This window comes from Mercurialis annua, linkage group LG4, assembly GCF_937616625.2.
Source record: "Mercurialis annua linkage group LG4, ddMerAnnu1.2, whole genome shotgun sequence".
NCBI classification, from domain to species: Eukaryota; Viridiplantae; Streptophyta; class Magnoliopsida; order Malpighiales; family Euphorbiaceae; genus Mercurialis; species Mercurialis annua.
The window spans coordinates 24,303,112-24,315,904 of NC_065573.1; the positions used below are offsets into that span (position 1 = coordinate 24,303,112).

Consider the following 12,793-nt stretch of genomic DNA (forward strand, 5'->3'; position numbering starts at 1 on the left):
ACAACTAAATAGAGGATTGTCTCATATTTTTTTCTATTTAAAAAAATACAAACAAATCTATGGGCTTTAAAAATATTCAAATAAACTCTAATAGTTAATTATATTAAAAAATTAATTTAAAATTTGAAAAATATTCTCGACCCAACACCATACTCATCCGATTAATGAATCCGCTCAAATTTTTTATTTTTATTTTTTTCCGTCCGCCTTTGAGGAGCAGCCCGTGCTCCACCTTCCATGGATGGAGGAGCATCAGGTCTGCATGAAGGAGGAGCTGCTCGGGCTCCTCCTTCATAAAGAGAATCGGAAAAAAAATTGTATGTTTTTATGTTTTTGTATTTTAAAAAATTATTGATAATTAATATAAATTAAATAAATATTATTAGTTTAATTTGATCATCATTGATAAAAAAATTTAAAGATTTGAATTTAGAAAATAGTTTGATCTTTTAAAAACGAAATAGATATTATGAATTATTTTGATTTTTTGTAATGGAGAATATGTTTCACTTGTGTGAGACATGGGGAGGGGCTTTTTAATCCGGTTGAGTCAAAATGAAGGTAAAAATGATGGGTCCGCTTAAGAATGATTGTTTTGATAATTTATGTCAAGTTGAAGGGGTGAACTGATTCTTTGTTCATTATTTGGAAGCAATTTCACTGCATCTCTTATAAACAAAGCAAGCTGCAAACTTTGAATTAAAATTCCTTAATCTGCAACTGCAATACTCCACTCAACCAATCTTCATTCCTTCCAACTTCAAGGTAAGAAACTCCTACACAATTTCTCCTACTCTTCATTACTAATTAGCGGCAAAAAAAAGCTTATAAAATCACCTCGTCTCTCATGAAAATAGCCGTCAACTGTTTGTATAAAGTTCGAAACCAATGCATTCGGAAATGGGTCTCTGTTAATTCTATTGATTGCCATAAACCCCAATCAGGGCCTATTAGATATTTGTGGAAGAACACCAGGTTATATTCTAGTGAAAATTGGCATACTTCTGATAAATCTTTGTTAGATAAACCCCAAAAAACTACCACCAAAATCTCGCATCGAGCCGTTGTAAAAGGCGCTCAAGCCGCTTTGTTAGAGTATTTACATGTTACTAGGAGTGTTCCATTTTTGGATGCAGAGAATATGAGTATAAATTCACCTCATTTTCTTGAAAAGTTACTGCAGAAAGTTGATAATGGAAGGGATGTAGGTCAATCAGTTGCTCGATTCTTGCGGTATCACCCCATTAATGAGTTTGAGCCTTTCTTCGAGAGTTTAGGTTTGGAACCCTGTGAATTTACTCCCTTGCTTCCCCGCGATTTGATGTTTTTAAGCGATGATGATGTGTTGTTGGAGAATTATTATGTTTTGTGTAACTATGGAGTTCCGAGAAATAAGATGGGGAGGATTTATAAGGAAGCGGCTGAAGTTTTTCGGTATAAGCATGGTTTGTTGGCATTGAAACTTCAAGGCTATGAACAATTGGGGCTTAGTCAGTCTTTTATTTCTAAGGTAGTAGCTTGTAGTCCGTACCTTTTGATCGGGAATGTAAATGTAGAATTCGTAAAGGTGATGGAGATTTTGAGGAAAGGCGGAATTGAATTCAGTTGGATTGAGGAGCGTTTGTGGGAGAATAGGTTTAACTGGAGCCAGATGCTGGCACTTCTGGGCTTATTTAATAAGGAAGGTTTCAGTGAGTTACAGTTAGCTGACCTAATAAGTCAGAATCCTGGGATTTTGTTTGAGGGCTCGGGAGATACAACACTCTGCTTGATCGGGTTTCTGTTTAAATTTGGATCCTCGATGCAAAATATTTGTTCAATGTTTGTACGGTTTCCTCTCATGCAAGTTGGGAAATTTGTCTATAATTTGAGGCGATGCTTTCTGTTACTGACTGAAATTGGGATGGATGTGAATGAGATTGGGAATATTGTTCGCTCTCATCCGATTTTGCTTGGTTCATTTACATTGAAGAAAACCAATTCCTTACTTGCTCATCTGAATGTTGGGAAAAGAAGACTGTGTAAACTCATTCAGGAAAACCCAGAAGAAATGAAGAAATGGAAGATGGGATTGAAGGTTGAACGATTACCAAACTCATCGGAGGAATCAAAAAACCTGAAGGCTAAATTCTTGCTAGATATGGGATTCGTTGATGACAACCCAAACAAGATGGAAGAAGCATTGAAGGTTTTTCGAGGTAGAGGAACAGAAATTCAAGAGAGATTTGATTGCCTCGTGAAAGCTGGTTTGGATAAGAAGGATGTCTTTGAAATGATCAAAATATCTCCTCAAATACTTAACCAGAAGAAGGAAGTTCTTGAAAAGAAAATCAATTTTTATGCAAATGATTTGGGATTTCCTTTATCATATTTAGTCAACTTCCCATCATATTTGAATTATACAATTCAAAGAGTCAAGCTTAGAGTAACAATGTATAGCTGGCTGAAAGAGCAAGGCTCTTCAGAACTTGCGCTGAGCACTCTAATTGCTTGCACAGAAAACATGTTTGTTCGGAAGTATGTAAAACATCACCCTAGAGGTGTCGAAGTGTGGGATGACTTGAAGAATAAAATTCATTAGTAATAGAAGCTGACTGTTGCATATGACTTGTCTTTCATGCCTTTTTGACTGAGAAAATTGTGGACATATTTCATTGTGCGTATGGCTGTCCTTCCGAGGTTCATTGATTATAAATTGTTTGCTCATTGTGCTATTGAAGCCAATTTTTCTGAGCTTATACTAAAAGGTTGAGCCTATATAAAGTATCCAATCGCAGCCTATATAAAGTATCCAATCGCAGGTAACATGCGTTTCTTGCTGATTAGTTTCTCGTTAGGTGTAATGTTTTTAGCAGTGCTTTTACTTCAAATGCGTTGTTTCATTTCATGAAGAAGTTCTATTATTTCTATAAGATATTGGTTATTTGCAGCACACTTTCTTTCTTACCTTTGCAGGTGCAGGAAAAGATTTGGAATTTTTGAGCAACCCAAATAAGATGATTACAACGAGATTCGAGACATGCTTGAGCTTTGTAAACGTTTAAAGATACAGAAAGATGCATGATTGAACTGCGTGCAAGGGTAGAGAAGTTCACCTTCAGTTTCTGTACCTGGTTTTGTGATGTGGAGTTTGCTCTATTCTCGGTAGCTTGAGCTGCCAAGTCACTTGCTAGTGCACCTCATCCAATGTTCATGCTTGGATGCCACTCCGCCTCTTGTTTTTGACACAGTGGTCCGTCGGGCTTTGAGAATGACAGGACTCCGAGGAGCTAGGACATTTTGGTGAAATCCCCTTGCTTCAATCCTGTATAGAAGCCTGGAACACTTCCTTAAATACTCATTTAATTATGTACTGTTTGACAAGCATTAGAAAGCTAGCAAATTTAGCAAAGATTTACTGAACAAACCACCAATGGCATGACTTCTATGTACTAACTGATGGTTGCTTTCTGTAATATCCTTCTTTTCATTTACTACTTTTAGAGGATTTTCTTTTGCCGCAACTTTTAGAGGATTTCATTCTCCTGATTTAGGTTAAATTAGTATGAATTATCATTGTGACTATAAATTACAATGTTAAACATATTCGGTTTCTTGTATATTAACATATTCGGTTTCTTGTATATACTTTTAATTTTATTTGAATGGGAACTAGAAACCTTTTCTAAGGAGGAAAAAGAAGTATAATTTCCAGGTGAGTAAAGAAAACAGATAAATGATGTAATTCAAAGTTTATCAAATTAAACAATTAAAGATAGTTATAAATTAATCTAATACCACTTGATAATTATTTTTTTGCAAACACAAATTAAAATTTTATACTAGATGCAAAGTTTCTTGTTATGTTTTATTCTTCAATAATTATTTTACAATAAATGCTCATTTTGCCCCTTCAACTTAGAACAAAAGATTAAATAATGCGTATTTCGTGGTTTTGAAAAAAAAAACACTTTTAAAATAGGCGTTTTGGACGAAAGCATCCTTAAACGAGGCGTTTTGATGAACAAAAACACTTTTAAAATAGGCGTTTTGGACGAAAACACCCTTAAACGAGGCGTTTTGGACGAAAACACCCTTAAACGAGGCGTTTTGACTTTAACTCTAAATGGTCTAATAATTTGCCGCCACCTTAGCTCCAATTACTCTGCCTCAGCTAAAAGGGTAAATGAGCTAAATTAATTAAAGTGTTTTTATCTAATGTTGAAAAATTATGTTTAATTAATAATTCGTACCAAATTGAGGGGACAGAATGAATCTATGTTGTTGAATATTACCAGAAGAGAAACTTTAAATATTTTCATCAAATAAATTTTAAAGGAAAAAAGATCATTTATGTCCCTAAAATTTGACTATAGAATCTAATAAATCCTCAACATTTGGAAATGTTCAGTTATGCCCCCAACGTCTTAAAAAGTGAACAATCAAACCCTAAATTTGATGCATAAATGAGACATTTGGGGTAATCAGAGGACATGGTTATTCACTTTTTAAGACTTCAGGAGCATATTTAAATTTTTTCGTTATTTGATCTAGAGTCAAACCTTAGGGCATAAATGACCCGTTTCTCAATTTTAAAAGATCAAAACAACCTTATAAACTAGACCTATGTCATTTAAAATTTGGTTCTGCAAACCAGAAAGTTGTACAAACTGCACCAGCAACTTGAGTTCTTTCAAGTGACGAACACTCTTGAGCAGACAAAAAAACATCCTATGCAACTCAAATTTCAGTCTCTTTCAGCTGACACTAAATCTACCTAACCCACTGACAATCTATGGTAAGAAACCCTAATTGAATCCTTTCATTTCCAAATATTTGTTCTCTATCTAAGCTTTTATCTTGGCCTCTGTTTTAAATTTAATCAAGAAATAAAATTTCTTTCAATTTATTTAATTTTTCATTAACTAGATATGACCCATTTACACAAAGTACGATTACTTCCTATTCTCAAATGGGTTTCTTCAAATTTTGTTGATTGTTACAAAATCCCATTTTTCTGTACTGCAAATAACCCTAGATTCTATAGGACAAAAAAAGTTTGTGATAATGGCAATGTAGATAACACTTCAATAGATGATGAGCAGTTCAATAGCAAATTTTCTGTTGCTGCTACAACAGAAGCTCAGGCTGCTCTTGTAGATTACTTGCATTCCACTAGAAGCTTGCACATTACTGATGCAGAATATTTGAGTAAAAACTCGCCCGTTTTTGTTGAAAAGTTGTTGCAGAAGGTTCATTTGGATGGAGGTGTTGGGGGGTCGGTTACTCGTTTTTTGCGTTATCACCCCATTAATGAATTTGAGCCTTTCTTTGAGAGTTTGGGGTTCAGACCTAGTCAGTACAGGCATTTTCTTCCGCGTAATTTGATGTTTTTGAGTGATGATGAGCTGCTGCTGGAGAATTTTAATGTTTTGTGTAACTATGGAATTCCGAGAATTAAGATAGGTGGGATTTACAAAAAAGCAGGGGAAGTTTTTAGGTATGCCCATGGGGTCTTGGCAACAAAACTTCAAGCTTATGAAGAATTGGGGCTTGATCGGTCTTTTATGAGTAAAATGATTGTTTGTTGCCCCAGTCTTGTGATTGGGGATGCTAATATTGATTTTATTAAGTCGATAGATATATTGAGGAAAGGGGGAATTGAATGTTACCGGATTGAGGAGCATATCTCGGAGGAGTGTTCTTATAACTGGAGCCATGTGCATGCTCTACTAAACTTATTATGCAAAAATGGTTACAGTGAATTGTTAGGTGGATTATTAAGTCAAAGTCCAGGAGTTCTTTTTGAGGATTCCGGGGATAGGACATTATCGTTAATTGTGTTTCTAGTTAAATTTGGATTTTCGATGAATGAGATATGTTCCATGTTCCTGCAGTTTCCACAAATGCAAGTTGGGAAATTTCTTTTGAATATGAGGCAATGTTATCTTTTCCTAACTGAGATTGAGATGGAGATTCTAGAGATCGGAAATATCATCCGTTCTCACCCACTAATGCTGGGTTCATTGGCATTGAAGAAAACTAACAGCTTGCTTTCTATTTTGAATGTTGGGAAGAAGCGACTTTGTGATACAATTCTTGAAAACCCACAAGAAATGAAGAATTGGGCAAAGGGATCTAAAGTTCGGCCTCTACCAAAGTCAGGGGAGAGGCTAAGATCTCGAATGCTGAAGAATAAGTTCTTGTTAGACTTAGGATTTCTAGAGAACTCGAGTGAAATGGAAAAAGCACTCAAGGGTTTCCGAGGGAGAGGAACAGAGCTACAAGAGAGATTTGATTGCATTACGCTAGCTGGTTTGAATAAAAAGGTTGTTTGTGAAATGGTCAGGACATCCCCTCAAATTCTTAACCAGACAAAGGATGTTATCAATATGAAAATTAGTTTTCTTGTGAATGAATTAGGTTATCCCATAGTGTCATTAATCACATTTCCTGCATTTCTTTGCTATACAATACCAACTATCAAGCTTAGGTTGGCAATGTACAATTGGCTGAAAGATCAAGGAAAAGTAGACCCCATGCTTTCCTTGAGCACTGTAATTGGATGCTCCGATAAAGTATTTTTAAAGAGATATGTACAACTTCACCCTGGAGGTCCCGAATTTTGGCAGGATTTGAAGAAAAAATTTGATTCTGAACAGAGCCACGTTGTATAATTATTTTGCATTTATCATTTCAGCCTTTCTGACGAAGATGTGAAGATCTTTGGTATATTGATTTGTACATTTTATGCTGAAATCAATTTTGCTACAGTTAGCTAGCAGAAAATAGAAATTCAAAGCAAAGAAGATTGCAACCAGGTACTGTTGAGCTTTGATTTAGCTCTTTATATTGTTTCATATCTGTTGTCAGCTTTTAGCATAAATTATTGTGTCTATGCAGAAGCTGGTATTGAAGAAGTAACTTCAACAATATTTGTCATGATTTGGATGTAATCAGCTTTTGTGCTCTAACGAGGGTAAGTGTTCCGAGTTCATTCGACGAGTATAGCACCAGCATCATCGTTGAAGAATGGGAATGTACTGCACTTCTACCTAAGCTTTCCCCTACACCAGCTCTGGCAAATGAAAATGTAAATTTCTTTCGATCCTATAATTTGAGTAGGCGGCTTCCTCTGATCATCTGCGTAAAATTGGTGTGTTCGTGATTCATGATATGATCTTTACTGTTATGTGAGCTTGTGAATTCTTTAATCTTGGGCTGTCATGTAGGACAAGGTGTGGTTTTATTACATTGAAATGTAGTTGTTGATAGCTTCGGGAAGAGCTGGGGAAGCTTGAAATTGAATGAAACCTGATAGATTTGTTGATAGTTTAGCATCATTAGGTTTCTTGTTGTGTAACTAGAACAACATCTTAAAGACAATAAGCCGCACCTGAGGGACAACATAAAGGAACAGATTCTTCAAGGTTTATCAATGGTGTTTGAACAGGTTGAGGATGAGAAAATTAGGAGGGAACTAAAAAGGTGCAATCCAGGGCTAGTTGCATCTTCTATTGAGTCTCTATTGTTTGTTAAATGGGGATTATCCAACACAGGCTGCCGCGCCAAGTACCGGTCGCTGCTGTTCAATCTTAAGGATCCCAAGAACCCTGATTTTAGGAGAAAAATTCTTCTGGGTACAATTAAACCAGAAGAACTGGCGGATATGAGTCCGCAAGAGATGGCGAGTGATGATAGAAAGCGTGAGAACCAAGTCATCCGAGAAAGAAAGTTATACACCAACTTCAATAAATAATGAGTCAATTTGCTGTGATGAAAAATTCAAATAGTAGATTAGTTTCTAATTTCCAATCATTATTTCTCTCAAAAAAAAAATTTCCAATCATTATTGTAATTGTTCTTCTTTAGCTATATGTAGTAATGGTAGATGAAGAAATAGAATCTGACTTTTTACAGTTCATTACTGTTAATTAAGTAGCTAAATGAATGATTTTTTTTTTTATATATACCTATTTTAGAATCTGTTCAACCTACTTGTTATTTCATAGTTAGTATTCAAATTTTTGATTGTAGGTAGATACTTGCCATGTAGTACAAGGTGTGGTTTTATTACATCGTGAAATTTATTTGTTGATAATTTATTACGTTAATATGATATTATTATGATAAGAGCCATTTTAATTTTTCTCAGAAGTATTTAAGGAAGATGAGCATTTTTGGCCGAAAAATATCAAAATGAAAGTTTAATTATCAAAACAAAAAAAAATATATTGATTCTCGAAAGCAGGATCAATTACCATCTCCATGCTTCTTTCAATATTTTCAACAATCCGAGCAAAGCTTGCCAATTATTTGTAGTTTGTACCTGTAAAAGTTAGAAGCAGATTTTGATGCTTTCTGATTCTTAAACTATTTTAGAATTTGGGTCTACAGTCTAATATTGTAGAATTGAATAGGTTTAATTTGATCAATTAACATAGATTGAAATCTTTCTAAAATTATATCCAAAATGGCTAAACTTTACAAAGAATATGATTTTTTTTTTGTAATTTAATTTAATTTTCCGATCACAAATTTTTTGTTATTGAGATTTTACTGATGTTAAGATGTTATATTAATTGAACAAAATTTTCCTGCAATAACTATTGTAGGAGTTTCCTGCAACAAGAGTGTAGAAGCTGCCACGTTATTACTTTTTCTTTGATCAAATTATTAATTTACCATTTGATTCTAATTAAATTGACCCGTTACTACTTTTTCTTTGATTAAATTGTTAATTAACCATTTGATCCTAATATAATAACCAGTTCAGTTCAGGTGTTGAACTGGTTAATTGATATATCTTTTATCATCTGTAAATTAGTTAACTAATCATTCAATTTTTGCTAATTGACTTGTTTAGTCCGTGCACTGAGGCACTAACAAGTTAGTTAACCAAATTTCATTTTTACGTATTGGTGCCATTTGTTTTCTTTATTGGTACAAATCCAACTATTATTAGGATATATGATTTCTTTTAGAATTATTAAGATTTATGATTTTGAATACTATTAAAACACACTAATTTACAAATCACCTATAAAAATCACATATATTCAATAATTCAAAAAAAAAAATCAATTCTCATATACTCAACCTTTTTCAGATAATTGATCCTTTACAAAATTAAATTATTTAGTTTATTTAGTTTATATTTATAATTATAATTTTATGTTTTTATAGGATGCAATTGCAGATTCCAAAAAGTTAGGATTGAATGAATTTAAAATCAAATTAAATCTTATTTCATTGTTTTTTAAACATATTTAACATTTTTTTTATTAAATTATGTTCAAGTGTAAAATTATTCGACAATTTAAATCGAATTCTAATTAGGGAGATTGGACTCATTCCGAATTCTTTAATTCGGAATGAAAGTGTCCGCTTAATTAATTTATTTCTAATCACGTATATGTATATTGAATTTATAATATTATCGCTGTAAACACCAAACATTGTTAAATTATAAGGAGATGTGGCTATAATTTTGAAGATGTATGAAAATTTGATCAATTAATCAGTTATGTACCTGAATTAAGTTGGTTAATAAATTAGAATCAAATGGTTAATTAACCATAAAATCAAATACTAGTTATTTAACCATTTAATTAAAAAAGATATAGTAACGTGGCAGCTTCTACATTTATATTGCAGGAAACTCCTACAATAGCTATTGCATGAAAATTTTATTCATATTAATATTAAAGCTAACATCATGAACTTTCAACTTTTTCAATTTATAGTATCGATTGAAAGTTCGATGAATTATTGCTGATATCAACGTTAGAACCCATCTCATGTCTTGCATATTTGAATTTTGGAGTTCCACGATCGAATTTTAAATTTTCGATTTGAGATTGTAAGAAAAATTGAGTCTCGAATTACAATAGTTATAAATCGATATTAAAATCACAAAATATGATATAATTCATAATTTTACTAGGATTTTAGTCTTTTTTTTCAAATAAAGCAAAATCAATTATTTGAGAAGAATGTAAAGTGCATATACAGTTGAATTTAAAAATGTAATACGAGGATTTTTGAAAGATTCCTATTCAAGAATTTCTCCTTCCAAGTTGCTACGAACTCTATCTTCACGTGGTTTTAAGATTCCTGATTGGTTTAGACCTCTTGATCGATTCAGGAAATTTTCGAGTCCTATATAAATCTCACGTTCAGTTTTAGTTTCTTCACTGGCTTTACTCTTTCTTTCTTGGATCCACTACTCTCTCCAAACTCTGAACAAACATGTCAGTTGCCATGGCTGATCATCTTCACGTTATAAACCCTCACAAGTACGTTAACATCGACGGCAAGCGCTTCAAGTTCATCATCAAGTTCCCTCAGATTCCTAACAAACAAGACGACTCTGAAATTGCTATGCCTCATCACAAATCCATACCCAAACCCAAACAGAATCCTGACATAACCATTGAAAACCCTAAAACGTTCGTACCCAAACCAGAGACGCAGAAACCGCTGCCAAAACCCAAGAGACAAGAGAATCTTTGCATGTCTCATCACGTTAAAACCCCAACCAAATTGATGCCTAAACGACAGATTCAGAAACCCAAGAAAGAAGGCAATCATCTTCACGTTACCATGCCTGATCAAAGTAAAAACCCTAAGAAATTGATACCCAGACCAGAGATTCTTGAAGACAAGAAGCCACACAGCGTATCCTTGAGGGACAACATAAAGGAACAGATTCTTCAAGGTTTATCAATGGTGTTTCAGGAAGTTCAGGATGAAGAAATCAGGACTGAACTAAAAAGGTGCAATCCTGGGCTGATTACATCTTCTCTTGAATCTCTGCTGTTTTTCAAATGGGGATTATCTGACACAGCATGCCGCCCCAAGTACCGCTCGCTGATATTTAACATTAAGGATCCTAAGAACCCTGATTTTAGGAGAAAACTTCTACTCGGACAAATCAAACCAGAAGAAGTGGCTAATATGAACGCACAAGAGATGGCCAGTGATGAGAGAAAGCGTGAGAACCAAGTCATCCTAGCAAGGAAATTCCCAAACTGCAGATCCTGAGCAAGAAATTCAATTAGGAGTAGATAATTAGTTCTAAATTCCAATCATTAGTTGCAATTGTTATTCTTTAGTTTTATGTAGTGACAGTGGATGAACAAGTAATCTGATTTTTAAAATTTTATTACTGTCAAGTAGCTCAATCAATGAAAAGTAGATTTTTTTTCATTTACCAATTATGCGTTTCAGCATTTTAGTTTCCGTTCAACCTCACATTAGTTAGTTTTAAATTTTTTGATTCGAGCACTATACGAGTTATTGATGAAATATGCATCTTGAAGCTTATGTTGAATTGATTTAATGCAATAATCTTGTTTAGCCAAATTAATGATCAGTAGGAAGAATAGCAAAATGTCGGACTAAAATTATTAACAAAGGGAACAAGTATACATGGGGCATTGTAATAGTCTGCAGATTCTGAAGCAATAATTTAGCAAAATTCTTGAGCTTTGGTTCAAAATCAGCATACAGAAAATATTTTGTTGACTTGACATTTATGATAATCATTGAGCAACTCCAATAGAAATCTTCAATCTACCAAACACTCCATAGCAACTCATAATCTGGTTTGCCAAAGATAATCTCCACTAAGTAAACTTACAAAGTTGCAATGTACTCCGCTGTATGAATTCTTATGAATACAATGACTTTCTTGAAGAATGGGAATCTACTGCATTTTACCTAAGTTTTCATCTAAATCAGCTCTGTTTCGAGCCTATAACCAGGGTAGGCCGCTTGCTCGACCATCTATGTAAGATTGACTTGTTCGTGATTCACGGTAGATTCTTATGTGGTATTGACTGACGGAAAATTCTTATCTAGTCCCGGTTCATGAATTTTCCATGGACCTACCAATGAGGTGTTTTGACTGAAACAAAAATATTCAAACAGAAACCACTTAAACGGGACACTGTGGAAATATATTTTTACGGAAATATATTGTAATCATGAAAATGAAAAACAAAACTGAAACATCAACAAATATAGAATTCTAAAAGTTTTCATACAGCGTAGATAAATACTTGTCATGTAGTACAAGGTGTGGTTTTATTATATCATGAAATGTATTTGTTGATTATGCTAACATTCTACGATATATTGGATCTTTATAAATAATTGAAATTGTTTTGCTCTCATGAGACAAGAACCATCTTAATTTTTCTCAAGCTCTTAAGTCTTAACACTCAGTCTTAAAAGAACTTCGATTTTAATCTTTTGAAAACAGAAGTGGAAAACAATGTTATATCAATGTGTGCATTATACATAAAAATATACTGGCTCTATATAAAAATAGAACTATAAAAATTACACGACTAAGGGATATTTAGTACCTCTAGGCAACAGCATGGAAAATTTGGCGTCTCGTTTGGATTTCTCAAGAATCCTCTTTGGCTTACATATCAAGAAGTTTAAACAAAGAAACATATTTAGTACTTGTGTAACAAGAAACATAGTACTGTTTTAATTATCTTTGATTAAATAAGGGGAAAAAGTAAATTAATTCATTGAATTTTTCTGATTTAATCAATCGATGATATACGCATTTATGGTAATGAAAATGCATATAATCAGTAGTTCAAAAAAAAGCTCTATACATAACTAAGTATAATATGCAAATTTATAAAATAAATTCATATTGGATTGATACTAGAGCATCCTCGTGGGGTGTTAATGTTAAATTTATATGTATAACTTGTGTTAAATTTGACATTGATAAATATAATACATGTTAATTTCAATAGTTATTTATTATTTAATTATAATTTTATTA

General features: G+C 33.3%; 4 protein-coding genes across 5 annotated transcripts; all 4 read left to right on the forward strand.

Annotated features, from left to right (window-relative positions):
- The first annotated feature begins 548 nt into the window (after nt 1-548).
- On the forward strand, nt 549-3,455 carry LOC126679186 (transcription termination factor MTEF18, mitochondrial-like). The gene is made up of 2 exons (XM_050374165.2): nt 549-2,801; nt 2,956-3,455. The coding sequence occupies exon 1, from the start codon at nt 848-850 to the stop codon at nt 2,579-2,581; it is 1,734 nt and encodes a 577-aa protein (XP_050230122.1). The 5' UTR covers nt 549-847; the 3' UTR covers nt 2,582-2,801; nt 2,956-3,455.
- A 1,178-nt stretch (nt 3,456-4,633) lies between these two features.
- Nucleotides 4,634-6,799, forward strand: LOC126679185 (transcription termination factor MTEF18, mitochondrial-like). 2 transcript variants are annotated; one of them, XM_050374164.2, is made up of 2 exons: nt 4,634-4,777; nt 5,220-6,799. In XM_050374164.2, the coding sequence occupies exons 1-2, from the start codon at nt 4,775-4,777 to the stop codon at nt 6,654-6,656; spliced, it is 1,440 nt and encodes a 479-aa protein (XP_050230121.1). In that variant the 5' UTR covers nt 4,634-4,774; the 3' UTR covers nt 6,657-6,799. The 2 variants fall into 2 exon arrangements, with proteins under 2 accessions (XP_050230121.1, XP_050230120.1); XM_050374163.2 differs by having other exon boundaries at nt 4,634-6,799.
- Nucleotides 6,800-6,806: 7 nt separating this feature from the next.
- On the forward strand, nt 6,807-7,907 carry LOC126679194 (transcription elongation factor TFIIS-like). Its single transcript, XM_050374174.2, has one exon. It carries the CDS (start codon nt 7,418-7,420, stop codon nt 7,736-7,738), a length of 321 nt encoding a protein of 106 aa, XP_050230131.1. The 5' UTR covers nt 6,807-7,417; the 3' UTR covers nt 7,739-7,907.
- A 2,268-nt stretch (nt 7,908-10,175) lies between these two features.
- LOC126679191 (transcription elongation factor TFIIS-like) lies at nt 10,176-11,151 on the forward strand. Its single transcript, XM_050374171.2, has one exon. The coding sequence runs from the start codon at nt 10,231-10,233 to the stop codon at nt 11,023-11,025; it is 795 nt and encodes a 264-aa protein (XP_050230128.1). The 5' UTR covers nt 10,176-10,230; the 3' UTR covers nt 11,026-11,151.
- The last annotated feature ends 1,642 nt before the right edge of the window (nt 11,152-12,793 follow it).

Excerpts from the sequence above, each read along its gene's own strand:
- LOC126679186 (XM_050374165.2), top strand. The coding sequence starts at position 848 with ATGAAAATAGCCGTCAACTGTTTGTATAAAGTTCGAAACCAATGCATT.
- LOC126679185 (XM_050374163.2), top strand. The coding sequence starts at position 4,911 with ATGACCCATTTACACAAAGTACGATTACTTCCTATTCTCAAATGGGTT.
- LOC126679194 (XM_050374174.2), top strand. The coding sequence starts at position 7,418 with ATGGTGTTTGAACAGGTTGAGGATGAGAAAATTAGGAGGGAACTAAAA.
- LOC126679191 (XM_050374171.2), top strand. The coding sequence starts at position 10,231 with ATGTCAGTTGCCATGGCTGATCATCTTCACGTTATAAACCCTCACAAG.